The sequence below is a fragment of the Cryptosporidium sp. chipmunk genotype I genome (assembly GCF_004936735.1).
Source record: "Cryptosporidium sp. chipmunk genotype I strain 37763 chromosome Unknown contig_10, whole genome shotgun sequence".
Classification (NCBI taxonomy): Eukaryota; Apicomplexa; class Conoidasida; order Eucoccidiorida; family Cryptosporidiidae; genus Cryptosporidium; species Cryptosporidium sp. chipmunk genotype I.
The window spans coordinates 492,092-513,653 of record NW_027125596.1 but is presented as its reverse complement, the minus strand read 5'-3'; the positions used below and the strand labels follow the sequence as shown (position 1 = coordinate 513,653).

The following is a 21,562-nucleotide window of genomic DNA, read 5'->3' as shown; positions in this document are numbered from 1 at the left end:
TATAATCACATAATAAATATTATATAAATAAATCAAGACTAGAGGGCAAATAAAACCGGAGAGAAATTAAAGTATTGTGGGAAATAGGAATAAAATTTATTTATTACTTAAGAAATATATGTGATTTTTTTCTTATACTAAAAAAAAGTGCACAGAAAAGCAGTACAAGTAACTAAAGACTCTCCGTTTCATATAAGCACGGTCTCACTTTAAAAATCTTAAAGTGAGAGTGAAGTCAAAAATTACTTGGAGCAGTTAAGAGCAGAAACAAGCATTATCGGCAATTTTACTGAATCCAACTGTTTGTTTTTGCTTCAAAGTAAGATATACAAACGCATAATAACTGATTCTACTTTATATATTGTCATATAGTACTTTAAAATGTCAGCTCGAGCAAGAAATCTGAGAGCAAATAAGAATTCTGCCACCGCAGGAAATAATAACTCTAATTCGAAGGAGCCTAGTTCTTCTATAAATGAGGATTATTATAGAAGAATAAATGTTCAACCAGCTGTTGTTGATACTCCTATGTCTCCAAGAACTGCCAAGTGGGTTAAAGAATTGGCTCCTGTATTAGAACCTTATAACTTTAATCTGAGTGAGATTTCGGACTTAATACATCGATGTCATTATGATGCCAATCAAATTGAACTGGCTGTAGGTAATGTCATCGAGGATTTTAGTGGTCATGAATCAGGGCAATGGACAAAGGTTGGTAAAAATAGATCTAGCGGAGGCTTAAAGCAGAACAGCGCAACTGCCACAAATGTAAATAATAACAATATCAGTAGGAATAAGAATTCCAACAATACTTATCCTATCAAGTCTATTAAACAAGCTTATTCACAAAATAACCAAAACCAAAACCAAAGTCACGTTGAAGGTACTAATACAAACTATAGCAAGTCCAGTAACAAATCTATTAAGCACCATGGTCATGGTCATGGTCATGGCCACGGTCACGATCACGGTCACGGTCACGGTCACGGTCACGGTCATGGTCATAATCATGGCCACAGTCACGGTCACGGCCAAACGCAAAATCAAAGTCAATCTCATACAAAATCAACTGGAGATCAAAGTCTACAACAGAAATCAAATGACTGCTCAAAGATCGCAACAGCTAGTGGTTCAACCCCGGTTGTTACTCATGTTAGCACTACAAAGGCAAGCATCTCCAGTAATCCAGTGGTTAGCACTACTACATGGGCTAAGATGGCTTGCAAAAACAACACCAACAATGTTAAAGATACTGAAAGTGACTTGCGAAAGTCTCAGGCAACTAGCAACAATAATAGAGACCATAAGGACTCCTCAAATGACACTATAGCTAATGAAAAATTGTCTCAAGATCACTCAGCTTCTTCTAGACAACAACAGGGACAACAAAGCGTCCAAGACACTTCTAGCATAATATCAAAGACTTCTGAAAAGATGAGAGATCAAAAGATCTCTAATGTGGTCAGCGATCATACCCAAAGCTCCTCTCCATCAACCTCGAACATCTATTCGCCAGATTCCATGACTGGCTCTGGAATCACTGCAATTGATCTCGGAATTAAGGTTGGTGGAATATCTCCACCACATGGAATCCAAATAGGTGGTGGGATTGATTGCAAATCACAGGGAATTGGAGTATTTCTACCAGAAGGCAGAACAATAGACCCTAATGCTAATGATGGGCTCTTATTTGGCAGCTTTGGAGCTGTAGACATCAGTAAAATTCAAGAAAATCAAGTCCAAATTAATAACAGTATAGTTTCCGATAGTAATTCCAACGCCCCAAATCAATCTTCTGGAGTTCCCGCCAACTCCTCAAATACGATAGGGGGGCACTCTAACAGCTTCGGAGCCTCGAGCATTGGCGCCATGTCAGTCGTGACTGGTATTTCAGAAAATAGTAGTGGAATTGGAAGTTCTGGTGTATCTGCAAGTCATTTATTGAATGGATGGAATACTAGTGGTTCATCTCCATCAAAAGAGAGTTCTACAAGTGGTATGATTGTAGATCAAGGATTATTACATCAAAATGCTTCACAGAGAAACTGTGGAGCAGGGGTTTCTGGAGGTTCTGGCGTATCTGGATCTAATGTGCATACTTCTATAAAGTCTTCTGGGATTGGAAATGGCTATATGGGTCATTCAATTTCTGGGAGTACAATTAATAACTATAATAACTTACCAATAACAGGCCAAGGAATGGTAGGTAGTGGTAGTGTTTACTCGTCGAATCCAGCTCTATTGTCCGGCAATAGTGGTATGAATTATAATGAAGCAGTTGTAGGGGGCGGAGCTGGGTCTAACGGTAGTAGCTCAGGCAGTTCATCGAGTGGAAATAACTCTAATATGGCCTTGGCGGCAGCAGCAGCTGCAGCTGCTGCTGCAGTAAACCCATATAACTATGCATATCTTAACTATGCAGGGTATACTGCAAACTTCCCTTATATGGTTGGAAACACTGCAGCTTTTGGCTTTCCCCATTATAATACTAAACCAAATGGTCACCATCACCCAACTCCAGTTTTTAACCAATATTCACAAGGACCAAATCCAAGTCAACATGGGTTAAACGGAGTATACGGAATGGGTGGAGCAGGAGGATCTGGGAGTACAACGGTTAATAACAGTACATCGGGAAATGTTATGGTATCTGATGGAATCGGCGTTAATTATCACTCAGCCAATAACCAATCACCGATAACAATGGGAGGAAACTCCACGCATAATCATCACATCAGCAACCAAAATCCAAGCTCTTACCAAAACATTCAGTCTATTCTTCCTCCTGGCATATCACACCAACAGATGAATATGGGAGGCCAACAGCCAAGTGGAAGCGGAAATTCTTTACAAAATCAGATGAATTTACCAATGGGTTTCAATAACAATGGAGGATCAGGTGAGTTTGGTGTAGATCAAGCAATTCCTCAAGCAGTTTTTTTAGGACAGCCAGGTACTAATAATAGTAAATTGGATAACATCGGAGCTCATCCGGGAGACTTTATACATCACCAAAGCTACAGCAACCATCATGGTCACATCCAAAATCCTTCATCTAATGCGAATATTAGCTCTCAAGGAAACCCAAATACTGGAAACCCAAATGGTCATGCTAAAAGCAATGGCCAAAGCGCTACTGGTAGCTTTCAAGGGAATATACAATATATAGGTAAACCAGCGGGCTCTGGGTCAAGTAATACTGGTTCAGGTACTCCAAATGGTACAAGTGGTAATTCCGCATCTGGCAACCCTTCAGGTGCTGTAAATGGGGCAACAGTGGGTACAGGAATGGATTTAACTCACCAAAGTCAGGGGGTTGGAGGTAATGCAGGTTCTGGCAATTCGAGCATGTTTCTGTCAGGAAGAGCACAAAATACTGCTAGCCAGGCGGGACAAGTTGGATCTGGTCAATCAAAGCAAACTTCTGTAAATTTCCCAGGTTTCCATTCATCCAGAACTGGTAATAATCCTGGGTTCCTACAACATAACAACAATATGTGGAACAATAATTAGGATTTAGGTTTGCTCACATATCTATTCCACAGTTAATTGGAAAGATAGCGTGTTTTGTATCCAATAGAAATAATACTAGCATTGGAGATTAATGATGATGATTATTATTGTTATTATTATTATTACTATTTATTATTATTTTTTTTAATAAAAGATGTATATATTTTCTCAAATCTCCTCCGACGTGAATCTCGCAACAATTACAATATACTTTTTAATAAATGTTATTACGTGTCAAATTATTGTTTTTATTTGCGTGCATGTATACATGCAATATAAATGACGTAATATGGATAGAAAAAAATAAAGCAAATGCTATTAAGAAGAAATAAATTAGAGAAAAAGAATTAATAAATAATATAAGGTTATATTGTAGATTTTATTAGTAATTAAAAAAAGAAAAAAAAAACAAGATACTTGTATCGATATTATTGAGGCAAGTAAATGAAAGGAATTAAAGAATTCCATTAGTAATTCGTTGAAATGCATCATATTGAATGGATCTCCAATTATTTATAGAAGATTGAATTAATTCCGTGACTTTAATAACACATTGTTCTTCAGTAAGATGAAGAAAGAAGCGGTCCCTAATATCTTGAATAAAATATTCTTTGTTCGTAAACAAAGAGAAACAAGGAAGTTTCGATGCTGAAGTCATAGATTCTATAGTTAAAACAATTTGGTCAACATGCTTTCTGGAAGCCAAGAATCCTTTAATAATAAGTTGTTGGAAGTATTGGAAATCAGAAGAGTTTTCCCCCATCATAACATCAAGGAATTCTTGAGTTAATTTGAAAGGACTTTGCTCAAAATTAACATTACCTGGGGAATTACTTAGCATAAACCCATAATCAATTTGAATAATATGGCCGTGCTTGTCAATTAGGAAATTTCCATTATGTCTATCTTTAACTTGAAGGAAGTAGCTAACAAGACTATAAGCAGCATGGCTTTCAACAAAGCATTTTCTTGCTTTGGATTTAAGCTCTTCATCTTTGAATAGCTGATCAAAGCAATTTAAAAGATTATCTGTCTGGAATCTACGTTTAAGACTATCAATGGAAAAAGTATCTTGAATATATTCAATGAATCCGCCATGAGAACCAATTACAAGTATTTCATATGGATGAAGCCATAAAGGTAATTTGTTAATTTTGAAAATCCAATCAAATTGTTGAAGTAATTGAGACGCAAGATATTCCTGTCTAAGATCATCTGAGGATTTTAGCAAGAGTGTTTTGATCCCCCAACTTTTTAGCTTTGAATAGGGTGATTCTTTTCTATATCTCTTAATCTTACTTGACCACGTTTCCTGAGGCCAATTTTCATTAATAATTACCTCATCATCACTTAATTCATTATCAGAGATACTAAAATCTTCAATCTTGTCTGAATCCTTATTATCAATAAAAGATACTTGGTTAAAGTCTTCTTGAGATAAACCCATATCAATCGATTCTGAAATACCAACAGAAAGTATATTAAGAAAATTAAGCAATATATCTTGGGATTTATTTTGATTTTCATCATTAACACCAGTTTTAAGTTTAATGCCATGGTTTTTGAGATAATTTAAAATATCCTTAGAAATTAGCTCTTGAGAATTCTTTCCAAGCTCATAATCTTGATCATCAAGATCTGCAATTTCAATTGCTAATAAAAAATGAACTCTTTTTCTGGAATTATAAATCTTACATTCATTTGGAATGATACGTAAAAATTGGCAATTATTTAAAGAACATAAACCTCTATCCATAATATAATCTGAATGGGAAAACCCAACTATACCTTTATTATTTTCATTCTCAAGGTTTGAAGTAAAACAATCATTTTCTAAAAATCTACTACAAAATTCATTATTAAACGATGGCATTGGTAAAGAAATACTATTTAATAGAAATGTTGTTCTTGAAATTGAAATTGAAAATCTTGAATAAAATAACCAAAGATTTAATTCTTCTATAATAAATTCCAAAATCTCACATCTATGTTCCTTATTAATATTTGACTGCAAATAATTCGAAATCTCAAGAAATTGTGAAACAACTTGATTCACTCTATTAAAGTAATTACATCTATGTTGTTTAAGTAAATAATAAAGTGTTTCACTTTCTTTCTCAATCTCTGATATATAAACTTTAAAGATTTCTTCATTTCTAAGAATATCATCATTTATTTGTATTGGAGAGCCAGAATTTTCATTTGTTATATTTTCCAAGGATTTTATTATATCGGCTGAATTTGGTGTTAATACTGGCATATTCTTATTATCACCAATATCACAAATAATAGTATCAGGAGCCAATTTTATCTCTTCAAAAGTAACGTTATCAAAATCATTATTATCATCCAAATTAAAATCATTGGATTTTAATTCTAATTCTGAACAAGGCGAAAAAGGATTAGTAATTCTTATCACGTTTCTTGAAGTTGTTGGACTTGAAGTAATATCTTCTGAATTATCATCCTGTATATTAAAATTATAGTTCTTATTAATCAAGTTTATTCTAGATTTTGATCTGAATTGAATATCATTTATTATCTTATTAACATCAATTAAATCAAATGGAGAGCCTAATTTTGAAAAGAAAAAGTAAGGTATTGAGACCTTATTAGGACTTCCACTTGAGTTAAATGTACCAAAAGATGACGAACTTGATATTATATTTGCTGGTAAAAATCCTGAATTTAATGAACCAAAAGTACTTGATGAAATGCCACTTGTAAAATATGAAGATGTGCCTGGATTTGGATTGTAATAGGCAGCGCAAGTTGCATTCGAATATAAATGTTTAAATTGACGATTTATTAATCCGAGTTTTGTTTGTATATATTCATTTCTTTCCTTGTTTTCACAACTAAAATCATCATTAATAATTCTATAAATCCAAATATCTGGTAAAACATCACAAGATGACAGTTTAATCGTTTTTGAAGCATTTGGAATTATACTTGTTTCTATTTCTGAAGGTATTATTATATTATTTTCCTGGTTTAAATCCTCATCTGTATTTAAATTTATTGTTTCGCTACTAGGAAGAGTGGAGTAAATCGCTAAAGATAACTGAGTATTAGTATTTTCACGATTCATCATCATTTCAGAATTATTATTAAAATTATTATTAGATTCAATATCACTTTCAATACTATCCAATTTAATATTTTGGTTGGTAAGTGACTGGAAAAGAGATAGCTTAGATCTTCTCCAAAAATATAATCTCTTTTCTATATATCTAATATCAGGCTTAAGTTTGCCATTTACCATTGCCATCTCAATTTCTTGAAGCATATTTTGAGCATATTCTGAAATTAATGGTAGATTATCTTCATTCATAGCTTGATACATCCAAGAAAGTATCAAAGAAAAGTTCATATTTTCACTGGACTTATCAAGAAAATATTTCCAAAGGCTACTCTTTTCAAATCTATTTAAGGATATCTCACATAGCTGCGGTAAATACCATAGAATCTCATCAGATCTCTCATATAATAAGTTTACGAGATATTCATGTACTCCAAATTCTTTATGATGATATATATAGTACAAATGTAGGTGAGCATCAAATACATCTGATTGGAATAGTCTTAGTAGTGATCCTTTACTTTTATCAAATTCTCCTCTTTTAGAATCCTTCCTAGACTCTAATTTATCGTTATTATCATTGTTATTAGTGTTACTTGAAAAATCACCCAAATTTACTACAATATTGCTTGTCAATTCATCATCATTAAAGTTGATACTTCCACTAATACTTTTTTGTTTTGAAATCAAGCTCTTACCAAACAAACCTGACATAGATTTTGAAGTGGTCAGCCATCCTTCTACCATTTTGTTTACAATATATAATTACTTTAGTAAAACTCTCATTCAGAAAAAAGTCCAATAAATTAATTAATTAAAAATTAAATAAAAAAATCAAAACCTCAGCCCTTCAAGCTCTTTTTTAAATTCTCTATTGTAAGCACCTGTAGATCTGGCAGCCAAGACTTTAATAGAAAGCTAGCAATCTTAAATACCCTAAATAATTCAATTTCGAAATATTTCTCTTAACTTAAACTCAGTACAAATCTTCTTCCTTCTTAAATGCCTTTCCTCAATGTTTTAAAAAATGTGTAGTTATATTAATGTATTGAAAAAAAGAAGAATTGTCCCTTAGCTGTTAATCACTTAATTTTCTCTACTTAAATAATCTCTATAATTTTAGTAAATTATTTGAGTTGGCGCCTAACATTGGCGCCTGTTTGAATAATTGGTAATCTGCATGCAAAAAAAATGAATATAGATGTGATTTCTAAAAAAATAGTGAAAAATTAGTATGTAGTTTCATTTCTAACCTTACAATTAAAAATGAGGTTTTCTTTTGGAACTCTTTGCATTTTTAAGTAGACACTAAAATGGTTAAAGTATGAAGATGAGTGAGTTATTTGTTTCTTCTTTTAGCAAGTTCCCTCATACTTTTTATGGGGATTGATTTGTGACTGGATGAAAATGATGAGAAAGTATTAACAGTTTTTTGGGCTCTGGGTGATGGGGAGTGAGAGCGAGAATGGGAGTGTGAAAGAGGATTATGTGGAGAGGTTGAGATGGTTGGTAAATCTGAGGAGCGTAAACTAAAATCAGGCTTATCAGTTTTGCTGAGACCCTTATGTGACGAAATCCTCGATATACCAATAGATTCTAGAAAGCCTGGTCGTTTAGGTATTCCATTGCTCGAAGGGATGAGAGTATTAGTTAACAAAGGAGAATTTGAAGATGGCATATTTGTATAGAACGGCGAGACTGTGGATGCAGCAGCCATGACGGCTGGGTCCCAGAATAGGTTTGCTCTGGGATCTTGTAATCCTGACCCATGAATTGTCCATCCCTCCATCTTAAGCCTCAGCTTTTCTTGAATCTCTTTAAACGTATCCTCTGTTAACGTACCAAATTTTGCATTGAAAAGTTTTTTGGGGTTCATTATATTCTTTCCATTATCCCTATATGACTCATCAGCTATTATAGGATTAACCACTTTTCCTACTGCATCTGAAAATCTGGCATATTCTGCCGCTGGGTTGTATTCTGATCCTGACTGTTTATTTGAATTCTTGTCGGAATTTGAATTCAAGCAATTGTAATTGAAGCCTGTATTCCTTGATAAAGGCAACCAACTACTAGTCGAGTACATGGTATCTCTATAGTTTGAAAGCTGTCTGTTTACGGTATTTGTGTATTGACTAGGCATACCGGATCCAGAAAATTCAAGCCTAAATTTGTTTTTTTTACCAGATTCTGTCGAAGTCATTTTGTTTCCATTTCTTCTATTACTATTGTTATTTTTACTTTTCAGCTTTTCATCCTCATCTTCTTTCACTTCCCATTCATCAAATTCCTCCACTAGCCTCATATTATCCTCTTTTTCTATTTCCCAATGAGTGTTACTTCTCGAATCTTTCTCAAATTTATTTCTGAGCTTTCTAACGCTATTGGTGTGACTATTATCTTCATCATAAGAATCATCTCCTTTATTTATATTCTTCTCCTTTCGTTTAATCAATCTCCTGGAATAATTGGTTTTAGTTGTATTTGTATTACCACTACCATAGTCACTTAGGCAAGAATCTTCTTTATGAGAATTTAATCTGGTGCCTTTATTCTTACTCATATTTAATTTGAATCTTCTATCAATTATTAATTTACCATCCTTCTGGGAATCCACATCAGAGTCACCTTCAAACTCAGAACCATTGAAATTGGATTTATACTTGGGAATTACTGGAGTCTCCTCTCTATGGTGTTCTATTAGTCCCCATCCATCTATATTAAGCAAAGAACCCTTATCATTTGATTTTCTTATTTTACTACTATCCATAATTAATCTGGTTACTCCTCCAGAGAACTTGTCAGAAATGCTAGTTTCTAGTTCCTCTTGATGCATGGAATTTGAAGCTTTTATAACACTACTATCTTCTTGATTTCTAAAATGAGAGTGATCATCTCTTACTATATAGTATTCCTCTTCGCTAGATCTACCTTTGACTACAGCTTTTAAATTTGCATTCTTTCTGTTTCTTAAATTAATCCTAGCATTCCTTTCAGCCTCTTGAAGAATTCTATACTTTTTTGTATATTCATATTCATCAAATCTTCCGTTAGAAACAGCAGATTCTTCAACAGTTGCTAAAGCCATCCCAATATTATCTACAGCTCTTTTAGCCATATTTATCTTACTTTCTTCATATTGGAAAGTAGTTTGAGGACTATTTGGCGAATTATTATAATTTAACTGTGTATATGTTCCAGTCAAATATGGATATTTAATTCTTAAAGGAGTTAAACCATATTCAATATCATTAAACTCTTCTTGTTTAAAGGAAAATTGTTCCACTTCATTCACAATTTTTGATAAACAAAATAATTTATTTTGAATGGAAAAGGAGATTTTTTCTACAATATCTACCAACATCTCGTTATCACCTACACTTTCTCCAATCCTTTCAATGTTTTTCTTTTGCTCAGTCAATCTCTGTACTTGGCTGTTTTGCACGTCAATAGAATCTTTAGAATCTACTTTAGTTTCTATACATACTGATATAATACTAGAAATCTCAGTAATTATTTTGAGTAATTCTGAATGTTGAAATTGGTGAAAATCTTCATTTCCTTTTTTTAATGAATTACGTCGATTATGAACAAAATCATATAATTCCATTATACAGAGCTTAAGCTGTATTTCAGAATCATCATATACTGACTCGTCAAATTCTGGATAAGCTAAATAACTACAGCATCTTAAATCTGGATCTTTATGAAAAACCGATTCGGTAGCATCGCCATTGCAGTAGACACTTAAATAGTCCATCCTAGAAGTTCTTCATATATTTTAAATAGATAAAACTCTTTTGTTAGACTTTTTTTTTGTTAGAGAAAAGTCTCTTTGTATGTGAACAGAAATAATTGGTGTTTCTCGCCTTTTTGCTTTCTAAATCTTGTAAATTCTATTGCCTACTACACTAAACTTTGAAAAATACAAAATTCATAAAAGCCTTACCTATTTTTTTCTTTATCTTAAAATTAAATTTCTACTTTAATTTTTTGCCTATTTTTTGTATGATCTCACATTATTACTGTCAGGACTGGACCCCAAATACTACATGCCCGGCGCCGGCGCCACAATTTTCCATAGCTTATTTTTGCATGAATTTTATAAAATTGAGATAATTAAATAAATCAAGATTATGGAGGGAATTATCACACGATTTAAATCACAATAAAGAGTTAAATTAAAACTTAGATGTTTTTAATAAGTGGAACATATATTTCAGACGAATTTATTTATTTATTATTATTACTATTATTATTTTTCTTCTTTTCTCAAAAACAAATTTTGCTTGTTTAAAATTGAAACAATTAAAAAAAAAATAAATAGAATTTTTAAAAAAATAAACCAATCAGCTTGGAATTAAGTTAACCATTATTTATAATTTAATTATTAATGTTTTTATATTTGTTTATTAATCGAATTAACCTTTCTTTGGAGGAGGCGCCTTTTTTGGAAGTGGTGGCCCTTTTCCTGTAGGAGGTCCCTTTGATGTTGTTGCGGGCGGACCTTTCGGCGGTGGTGGGCCTTTTGAGGCAAGAGGAGGTGGATTCTTTGGAGCTGGAGACCCGTCAGAATTTGAAGATGGTGGTGGTGGGCCTTTTGATGGTGGCGGATTTTTTGGTGGAGATGGGCCCTTTGGTGGTAATGAATCTTTTGGTAGTGGTGGATCTTTTGGTGGTGGTGGACCTTTTGGAGCAGGAGGTCCTTTTGGTGGTGGTGGACCTTTTGGAGCAAGTCCATCAGACCCTGAAGACGGAGCAGGTGGCCCTTTTGGTGGTGGTGGACCTTTTGGAGCAGGAGGTCCTTTTGGTGGTGGTGGACCTTTTGGAGCAAGTCCATCAGACCCTGAAGACGGAGCAGGTGGCCCTTTTGGTGGTGGTGGGCCTTTTGGAGCAGGAGTTCCTTTTGGTGGTGGTGGACCTTTTGGAGCAGGTACATCAGACCCTAAAGATGGAGCAGGTGGCCCTTTTGGTGGTGGTGGACCTTTCAGAGCAGGAGGGTCTTTTGATGTAAGAAGGCCCTTTGAAACAGTTGAAAGAATTGTTTCTTTTTCTTCCAATTTAGCTCCAGATTTAGACTCTTCCTTAGCAAAAGGTTCAACTTTACTTTGAGTAATTTCGTTACTTTTATTATTAGGTTTAGACTTTAAATCTCTATTAGACTCAGAAAAAGTTTTTTGCAAACCTTCAACCTCATTAACACTTTTTTTTGAGCCTGATCTACTTAGTTTTTTTTCATTTTGTTCCTCAATAGGTTTACTAGAAAGTTGTTTTTCAATATTCTTCCAAGAGCTCTCAAGATACTTATTAATTTCTGTTTGTACAACCGGACATTTTGTCCATGATTCAATTTCTTCAGCAACACCACGAATATTATCTCTAACAAATGAGAATCTTTTTTGTTTTCTACTCCTCTTATCTTCACCAATAATACTTGGAAGGTCTCCATTCAATAATGAAGAAGACACTTCCCACGCAACAACAGCATCTCCAAGCGTACGAGGTGGCTCTGTCTTACTTTGAGACTCTAAATTATGTGCTGATTTATTTCCTCTTCTTACATTATATCTTTTACTCTTTTCAATGATATCTAGCCAAGCTATTGGAATTCCTCTTTCATTCACTAACTTTGGAGGTTGTTTTTGTTTTACGTACGGTATTGGTTTTGAAACATCTATATCTGGCCATGGATCATTAAAGAAATAGCGTGGGTATTTTTTATAAACAGCTTCTTCTTGCTTTAAATCTCTAGGGTATTTCATATTTTTGCCAAATCTATAACGTGATAAACGTATATAAGGACGATATGGAACCCCAAAGAAAAATTCAAAATCTTTTGCATATTGTATCTCAAAAGCGTCTTCACGAGATATATACTCTACTTCCTTTCCTTCTCTTTTACTTTTATATTCATAAATTGTTTCCTGAATTCTTTTTTTTGGTTCGACTTCATTTTCCTCTTCCAATCCTGAATCATGCTTCTTATACAAGTCATTGTCATATATGCACTTTACTTTTGCTCCCATTCCCAAATTCTCCTCTTCAGATAAAGATTTATCAGAATCATTTGAAGATTCATCATCTGTCAATAGAGAAAATGGTTTTCTACCTCTTACATTTAGTGGATATAAAAAAGGACCATTGGGAGTTCTCTTAACTCCATGTCTTAGAGCCAATTCCATTAAATCCATCTTTTTAAAAAATTAACTATTACTAGATTAGTATATTAGTCCTTTTTAGATCACTTTTTCATCCTTGGAATAAATATGAGTTTCTTATTCGTCTTTTTTTTCAAAATATTTATATTGATTTCCTTGTTAATAATAGTGATAATAATAACAATAAAGTAATTTTTTTAAATGTATTTAATTTATTTATTCAAACGATTTTAATATTTTATTACAAAATTTATAACACACTTTTTCCTTGCATTTATTTTTGTTCCCCTCCTCTATAAATGTATGCATGCAAGTCAAATTTTACACGAATGGGCGGGAAGTTTAAAATTCTTGCGTGTTTTTTTAATGTAATTTAACTGCTAGTATTATAAACAAATAATTCATAATTTTTTAAACAGATGTGCATCAAGCAGAATATTGTTTATAAATTTATAAAATTCTCAATAAGTGGAAAAAAAATGGGGATTTAGGTTAATTAATAAATTACAGAAGAAAGTGAAGAATAAAAAGAGGCCGAAATAGAAACGATTTTTATTTTAATGTTTATTTTTTAAATAAATTGCCTAAATTGTGTGCAAGTAAAATACGTGCCACTAATTGAGTCCAAGATTGATACCAATTAAAGTTATGGAAAAAGTTATAAAAATATTAAAAAATAACAACAATAATAATTAGATCAATAGGGAAGACAAATGCAATTCAAATACCAATATAATACTTATAACACAAATACCAATACTAATTACCAGGATATCTTTGTAACATGTTTGGATTTGACCTTGGAAGGATTTTATTCAAGAAGTCGTTGTAAGAAAGCATAAAACCCTGTGTCTTATCTTCAATAAGTGAGAGGAAGAATTTATTTTCTAAAGGATCGCCTTGTCTGATGGTATAAAGCTTCATAAATGGTGGTTTTCTTTGTTCACGGATATTATTGATTAAAATAGCAACTTTTACTCCAAGCTTTTCACCCGTTGATCCAATAACAGTTTCAGCATAATCTGGATGGAGCTGATCAAGAGTTGCAACGCCAAAGACCTGTTGAATGAAGTTTGTTGGAATTGCTCTTCCAAGCCATAAATACATTGACTCTCCATCTTCTAGGAGATATGCATCCGCCTGAGTCATTTTTTCCGCTGTTAAATTTAAAGCAGGAGGAAGCACTAGTGACTGGTCAGTTTCTTGTTGTTGAAGATTCCAAGAAGAAAGACAAAACATTCTCGGATAAAATAGTATCATTTGAGATTCCAATCTCAAACTAGATAAGCGTATCCAATGATAAATTCTAGAGTCTGATTGAGCAACCTCCTTAAAATCTCTAAAGGCTGGACATTTGAGTACACCAAGTATATAAAGTGGAAGTTGCTTAGCAGCTTCAATTATTTGATTGGATTGTGGTAAAATTATTTGGGAACAAATAGTCTGAAGATAATTTCGTCCATCCAATAATTTGCTCTTGAGACTTAGTTCCATTGCATTCTGACATATTATTGAAACCGTTGCTTGGACATCCATGCTTGATACCAAATCTACATAATTTTGAGTTACAGGTAAAGCCATCGTATGAACTCTGATACGTCTTTCACCATCACTATTTGTATGCAAAAGAGCTGCTTGAATGTAAACAAATGGATCAGGTGCTACTGTCACGTTTTCATCCATATCTATAACAATACTAAAAGCTTGATCTCTGTGACAATTTGGAGCAAGAAGAAGATCAACTCCACTGAAGTAAAAATTACCATACCAATTTGATATCTTCCAGCCACGGCTGACTCTAAATCTAATACAGGCTTCCCAAGCTGAGCTTCTGGTTAAAGTTGAAAAGACATCTTCTCTAAGTTTATGACCATGAAGATAAGAGTTGAATCCAAAAATATATGTAAGATCACCACTCGTTTTTTTGACAATTGGAGAAATTGTAGGTAAATCTACATATGGTTGAGATGTACACATGAACAAATCAACACTAATATATGCTCTAACAAGTGCATGAACAAAATTACTATATCCATCATTTTCTGGCTTTAACAGCTCAACTTCTCTATCAATATCTTTGGATTCTTTTCCAGAACTTCTAATCTGCTCACGATTAAGTTTAACTGTTTGATCTCCAATTGTTGGCGCTCCTGATGAAAATAGGAGAACTTTTCCACCAATATGTCTGATTGCCATATAAGCAGCTTTAATTGCTGATCCCATACAATTTTCTGAAACTCTATTGTTTCTCCATAAATTTGGTAAATTATCTAACAAATTCACAATTTGCTGTATCGATCAGTAAATTAGTTCATTTTATTACAAAGTTAATCAAAAACCTAACTTACCTCAGTAGAATCTGCTATATTAACCAAAACACCTTCAGAAAGTGGTAAAAATAAATCGTTCAAATCAGATACAACAAGCATATGTGGTTGTGAAAGATTACTGTTTAAATCGTAAAAATGAATTGATGAATCAAATGTGATAATACCAATCATAGCTCTACCTCCACCTGGAATGTTATCTGACAATATAGCATTCTTTACTGCTGAACAAACTGTCTCAACAAGTCCTGAAGATACTGCTGGCATTGAAACATCCAAAACTATAAAATATACTGGGGGCTGTGGAGGTCTTACCATATATTCTCCAGATGCAATAAATTCAGTACTTCCAACAGATAGTTCTGGGCGTTCAAATCGATCAGTTCTACGTCCTTGATCATCTAATCCGCAGTAATAAAATGAAAGAGTTTCATTAGAGTAGCCACACATATTACATATCCAGCGACGACCTCCTGCCTCCCATCTAACAAATGGATTAATATAAGTTCTACAAGGCTTACATCTAACTAATACACCACTCGATCCAAAAGAAACTGTTGGTACTTCAGGATATCCAGGAGGTGGGCTTGCTAAAGGCTGAAAAACTAGTCCAACAGGAATGTGAGCTTTCTGCTTAAGGCTTGCTGAACTTGGAACTTTTGAGACAGATGGTCTTACAAAATATGATGGAGCATTAAGTTGTTGTATTTCACTCATTGATAATCCGCCAGTTGTATTATTTCCAATATCTTTTGAGACTGGATTCGAATTATAATAACCAGATTGAGTTTGGTTTTGTCCTTGAGCTTGCTGTCCCATTCCTGTTGGAATTACCATGCCAGGCCGAACTCTATTTTGACCTTGAGTCGTATTATCATTACTTAAGCCATAATATCCTCCACTTTGTGCGAAACCTTGATTTTGGCCTATACTTTGACTCTGATTCTGATGTTGACCTTGTATTCCAAAGGGAATGGTTTTTGGTGCTCCATCAGCTATTCCTTGAAAGGGAGATGACATTACTGTACCTGGGCGTTGCTGGGGAATCTGAGCCTGTTGTGAGTATTGCATTGCCCCCCCGCCTACAGAATTTCCAAATGGATGTCCCGACATCAAAATAAAAAGTATATACCAATGATGTTTATGCCTTCCAACCAATAAGTGAATTAGCGACAGATGTAAATTATTTGATTCTTCACTTTTGGATTTTTTTTTTCTTTTGACTTTTCCTGATCTTTCTCTTTACAATGTTAATCCCCCCTTAACAAATAATATTAAATAATGTGAGCGCCATGTGGCGGGTAGTTTCAGGTGCCGCCCATAATTGTTATAAATTGTGTTTTATTTTAAAAAGAAATCATTTATTAACAATTAGTATTACTAGTATTCATTACGTTTTTTCTTATAAAATAGCTTTGTTTGTGTTAGGTGTGTGAGTGAATTTCTGATAAACATTTGGGAGGAGCTTGAGTAATTACAATCAAAATGAAAGGATGCAAAAAGTAGCAAATACAGGATATGAAAAGAATGTATTTAGAAAATAAATAGTAATTTCAAAATTGAAAAGTAGTTGAAAAAAATTGAAATCAGTGCTAAAAAAAGTATAAGTAATAGCTTTCGAAAGAAGTCCTTGAATAGAAATAATTTGTATAGTATTTTCTGAATGTAAACCTGTAAGAGCAGATCAGCAAATATTTGCATATAGTTGATGCAACCATTTAGTAGTAACTGCATCATCATGGAAGATCATTTTAAAGCTGGGAGAAAGAATTACAGAAGGGATAGTTTGTTTTAAAGCATCTCTAACTTTGGAGTTTTCTGACAATCTCAAATAGCAACGAATAATATGTTTTAATAGTCTTGGAGAAGGAGCCTCATTATGCTGAGTAATGACATTACCAAGAACTTGGCATACAGTGAAGAATCTTTCAGGAGTGGCACAAATATAAGTAAGGCCAAGATCATCTAGAAGAATTTTTTGTATAATGAATGTTGCGACAGTCTTGCTAAGTTCGCTTCCAGTCTCCATTACTCTCAGGCATAGAGGGATGATCTCAGTTTGCAGAAGAAAGCTCACAACTTCAGGATCGTCAACCTTTACAAGGGCGCCAATAACACCAAGTGATGTGAGACGGAGATACTCAAACGGACGTGATTTAGTCACAGTATTTAGGAAAGGATAGAGATATAGTGGAATATGGGCTGCAAGAAAGTGGGCTCTTGTTTCTGAATGGCTTGCAACACATTGTAATAAGGCTAAACAGTTGCATGTTCGGTTGCTTGCTTGGTTTGATAGATTAGGAGGAGATAACAATGGATATATAGAAATGATTTCTTGTAAGAGAGCAGTAATACAGCCAAAACTGTGCCACATTAGTGGAGCCAAATCCGGGAAAGTTTCGCGATATTTGGAAAGTTTTGATAATGCCATTTCTCTTTTTGAAGAGCAAGTCATATCAACCAAGTACTGATAAACTTTCTCTCTTTCTTTTTGGACAACACTTTCGCTTCCTTTCAATTCACTGCCGTTATCTGATAATGACGATGTTGAAATTCCTACTTCTCCTGAAACAGAAATTTGACTTGGGATTCCCCCACCTATTCCAAGTTCCCCTTGAGAAATTCTTTGTTGTACCTTTCCACCTCCAATAGAAGACGATGGAAGAACCGACAAAGGGTTTGAAATAGGAATAGAAGTTGATGCAGAATTGGATGGTACTGAATTAGAAGATGATGATGAAGCTGGAATTGAAGTAGAAGAATGTAATGGTACTGAAGGAGAGGAGGAAGATGACGATGATAATGGTGCTGTAGATAAAGAGGAAGGACCCATTATTCCACCCCCTGAGTTGTTTAATCCTCCCTGTGATATCATTTCTTATTAATTCCTAAAAGTTGAAATTTTATCTTTTTTAACTTTATATTAATACACGATTAAAAAGAAACAAGAAAAAACTGCAAGATGTACTTGGATTTTATATAAACTTGTTCAACAACTTTTCATTTCTCCAATTGAAAAATCCATCAATCTAAAGACCTTTTTCAATTCTATTGTATATTAATCTTTTGCCTTTTATTTGATTCAATTTCTAATTAAATTTGACAGCTCAGTTTACCGCCACCTCAAATGGCGCCTAATTGCTAGTTTGTCTACTTGTGAGTCCCCCCCACTATTAATACCTTTACAATTGTCACCGCTTGTAAAATAAGAAGGTATAAATAAAAGGTACTGGAGTGAGTAATTTATGACATCGATTAGATCTTTAGAATTCACAGTGAGGATATTTATTGGATATTTTTACTTTTTAATCTCACATTTATCCTTGACATTAGCTTATTACTATTATTATTTTATTGCTCTTGTTTCCTCTCCCTTATATTTATGCATTTTTCTTACACTTCAAGCGGAAATACTCCAAGTTAAAGAATCTTCACACACTCCATTAAATGTTTGGTTTGCACTAGGATATTCAAAAATAAAAACGTTTATTGACGAATCTACACATGTAAATGTTGGTTAATTGGTTTCGAAGAGAGCTTTTATTAAACAGAAAGATGGATAGGTAATGATAATGTAGTTAGATAAGGAGAAAAAAGTGGAATATAATAAATTAATGAGAAAAAATTAACAAGATTTTTTAATCGTTAATCTTTTTTTCCACCCGTTAATTAATATCTTTCATTTGCTACAGTCATCATTTTCAAAATTTATGGGGAGAGTGAAAATTAAATATTTATTCTTATTTATTCTAAATGCAACGTTTAGTTTAGGAAATAGGTCTATTGATTTGCTCTTCTCAGTCCAATTTAGATTCCATGATTCATTCTAAAATAACTTTATTTTATTTTTTACTAAAATTAAATCCCTCCGCTTCCTTCCAATCCTATTAAACCTCTTACTCTTTTCTGCATTCGCAAATTATTCTGAAAAAAATATAAATTTAAATCTTTAGCCCGCCAAAACTTCGATTATATGCATGTTTGTGCATAGTATCGGTTTCTCCCCACATGACGTGTTCTAGGCGCCAACCATGTTTGCATTTTTATAACCAGGGTGCGAAAACAGGAAGATATTTCAAAATTGCAAAATTATAAAAATATGCACAATTTGAGGGTTTGATAAATTATTTATCTTTTTGCATGAATATATTGGGATCAATTTGTAACAAGAACAAATTATTATAGAAGGGTACTCTGGAAGATAGCTGCATAATTAATAATCATTTATTGATATTAACATTAATATTATTATTATTATTTCTCCAGGACTTTTCCCTGAAGTTATTCACTCGCTCATTTTCTTTAAGACTCAATTTCAAGTTAATACAAAAAAAATCAGTCGAAAAAATTTCTGCATATAGCCATTGTAAATTAATTTTTTGATTTATCATTTCTAAAAAGAAAATTAAAATGCCCTCATCCAATTATCGCTTATTAAGCATTCTATCCCCAATAAAAACTGGATCCAAAAACCACTTTCAAGAGTCCCACCCAATGATTGCAAGCACTAATTTACAACTTAATCAAAAATATAATGATTATTACTTTGAAAGCAGCAACATCAATATTAATGTTAAAGATGAAACTCAACCTCTTGAGATTAAATCATCAAGCCAGAATGAATTTCTCATCTATGATAAAAACTTGTTCAGATTCAAAATATTCGTTGTTATATTACTATACATGTCAAGATCAATTATAGAAACAAGGCATATCGTTAGTAATATGGATGAGAAGAGTCTGATAACTCTCAAAATCTCATATAATATAATATTTTTTTCATGTATTTTTGCTTTTACATATATTTCTGGGAAATCATTCACAACTTCGATTCTAACTTTAAATAAAACCATTGAGTTAAATACTTCAAAAAATTCATACAACCAGAAATATTCCAGAATTATACATATTTTTACTCACCCCAACTTTTTGTCAATCAAGACTGTCGTATACAAATCCATTACAAAATACTTTTTACCTGGATTTCTCATGTTATACTTTATTCAGACTTTTTCATATTATATTTCAACGGGGTATCCAAAATGGGCAGAAAGGATTACTTTGTCTCCTATCAACTTTTTCTTAGATTCATTGGATAGAATCATATATAAAGCTACTTTGGATACTACAACCAAAAAGATCTCATACTTTCCTCAAGTACTAATTTACTTATCATTCATACGTATTATATGTTTCCCAATCACTGAACTTACAAAGTATATAATAGAGTGCTCTCTTGGAGAAATCAGAAGCTCAGCATTACAAAACTGTTCTAGAAATAATTCTAGCGATATAGATTCAATGGAGACTGGTAAATATTTTACTAATAATACTGCTATTGCTACTAATACTGCTACTAATACTGCTACTAATACTATTAGTTCTGCAATATTAGGTAAATATTCAACAATCTTAGATATGTATAACTCACATAGTGTGAGAAAATATCAAGAAAATCTAAGTAGTCCCTTGCTAACAAACAAACTAAAGTACAAGGTAACTGGGATTAATAATGTGAAAATTCAAGCAAAAGATTTCTTTCATGAAAGAGAATTCTCATTAATTTCTTTGATTGGTAAAGCTATAATTCCTATTTTAGTTATTTTAATGCTATATTACTACAAGCTTGGAGAGCTTTCAATGCTTATTTTCATCCCATTAGCTCTTCCAATCATTACATTTTCCCTAGCTGGCCACTTATCTTCAGTAACAAAAGTTCAAATTTCCTTGGCCTTGACTTACATTCTATTATTCTTCCTTTTAATTCCATTAAAAGACTATTCAATAATTTGGAAGCTTTGCCTAATATTCTTACTTGGGACTACAGATTCACAATTGTCATTTATGAGAAGCCAATATAATAACTATCTTAAGGAAAGCGAACAAATATATATCATTCATCCACTACTAAAAAGTATTTCTCTACTGGTATTTTCTCTAACTATCATTTATATAGCACTTTTCTTTTCGGAAAGCAAATATTTTCAAAGTCTATCACTTTATTTAAATGCGTTGAAAGAGATATCCTTACTGTTTCTGATGATTACAATTACATCTCATCCGCTCTTCAGATCCGAATTATGTCTTGTTGAAAGTTCATATGGGATAAAACAAATAAAGAAGGAGAACCAGAATCTATTTATAATGTTTTTTGTACATCCTATTGCAATCCGTATTGTATCATTCTTTTTTGAGTCCAAAGTCAAGCCAGGGCTACCAATATACATTAACATATTAGGTATAACTGTAATTTCAATACTTTTAGCACAATTGCTTTACTATATAATACTTGCACTTAGCTCTTGTGGATCATTTTTGAAATCGTATTTTGAATTAGGAGCAAAAAATAAGAATTAAATTTGTGAGGCTGCTAAGTGACTACTAGTTCAGTAGCAAAACATGATAACTAGAGAGAGGAACTTTTTACTAAGAGAGGAGGCTATAAGCTTTGGCCAAAACAAAAGTTGAGGTGTGGAGGAAAC

At 33.0% G+C, this 21,562-nt stretch overlaps 7 protein-coding genes across 7 annotated transcripts; 2 read left to right on the top strand and 5 right to left on the bottom strand.

Moving 5' to 3' along the window:
• Positions 1 to 381: 381 nt before the first annotated feature.
• Positions 382 to 3,513, top strand: ELE39_000212 (uncharacterized protein; the record flags this gene model as incomplete). Its single annotated transcript, XM_067343236.1, has 1 exon — positions 382 to 3,513. One exon carries the CDS (start codon positions 382 to 384, stop codon positions 3,511 to 3,513), a length of 3,132 nt encoding a protein of 1,043 aa, XP_067201170.1.
• A 454-nt stretch (positions 3,514 to 3,967) lies between these two features.
• Positions 3,968 to 7,342, bottom strand: ELE39_000210 (phosphatidylinositol 4-kinase; the record flags this gene model as incomplete). The annotated part of the gene is made up of 1 exon (XM_067343234.1): positions 3,968 to 7,342. The coding sequence occupies one exon, from the start codon at positions 7,340 to 7,342 to the stop codon at positions 3,968 to 3,970; it is 3,375 nt and encodes a 1,124-aa protein (XP_067201168.1).
• A 592-nt stretch (positions 7,343 to 7,934) lies between these two features.
• Positions 7,935 to 10,355, bottom strand: ELE39_000209 (uncharacterized protein; the record flags this gene model as incomplete). Its single annotated transcript, XM_067343233.1, has 1 exon — positions 7,935 to 10,355. One exon carries the CDS (start codon positions 10,353 to 10,355, stop codon positions 7,935 to 7,937), a length of 2,421 nt encoding a protein of 806 aa, XP_067201167.1.
• Positions 10,356 to 11,016: 661 nt separating this feature from the next.
• Positions 11,017 to 12,786, bottom strand: ELE39_000208 (uncharacterized protein; the record flags this gene model as incomplete). Its single annotated transcript, XM_067343232.1, has 1 exon — positions 11,017 to 12,786. The coding sequence occupies one exon, from the start codon at positions 12,784 to 12,786 to the stop codon at positions 11,017 to 11,019; it is 1,770 nt and encodes a 589-aa protein (XP_067201166.1).
• Positions 12,787 to 13,512: 726 nt separating this feature from the next.
• ELE39_000207 (Sec23 Sec24 trunk domain-containing) lies at positions 13,513 to 16,193 on the bottom strand (the record flags this gene model as incomplete). The annotated part of the gene is made up of 2 exons (XM_067343231.1): positions 13,513 to 15,042; positions 15,102 to 16,193. 2 exons carry the CDS (start codon positions 16,191 to 16,193, stop codon positions 13,513 to 13,515), a joined length of 2,622 nt encoding a protein of 873 aa, XP_067201165.1.
• Positions 16,194 to 16,764: 571 nt separating this feature from the next.
• On the bottom strand, positions 16,765 to 17,955 carry ELE39_000206 (cell differentiation rcd1; the record flags this gene model as incomplete). The annotated part of the gene is made up of 1 exon (XM_067343230.1): positions 16,765 to 17,955. One exon carries the CDS (start codon positions 17,953 to 17,955, stop codon positions 16,765 to 16,767), a length of 1,191 nt encoding a protein of 396 aa, XP_067201164.1.
• Positions 17,956 to 19,490: 1,535 nt separating this feature from the next.
• ELE39_000205 (uncharacterized protein) lies at positions 19,491 to 21,437 on the top strand (the record flags this gene model as incomplete). Its single annotated transcript, XM_067343229.1, has 1 exon — positions 19,491 to 21,437. One exon carries the CDS (start codon positions 19,491 to 19,493, stop codon positions 21,435 to 21,437), a length of 1,947 nt encoding a protein of 648 aa, XP_067201163.1.
• Positions 21,438 to 21,562: the final 125 nt, after the last annotated feature.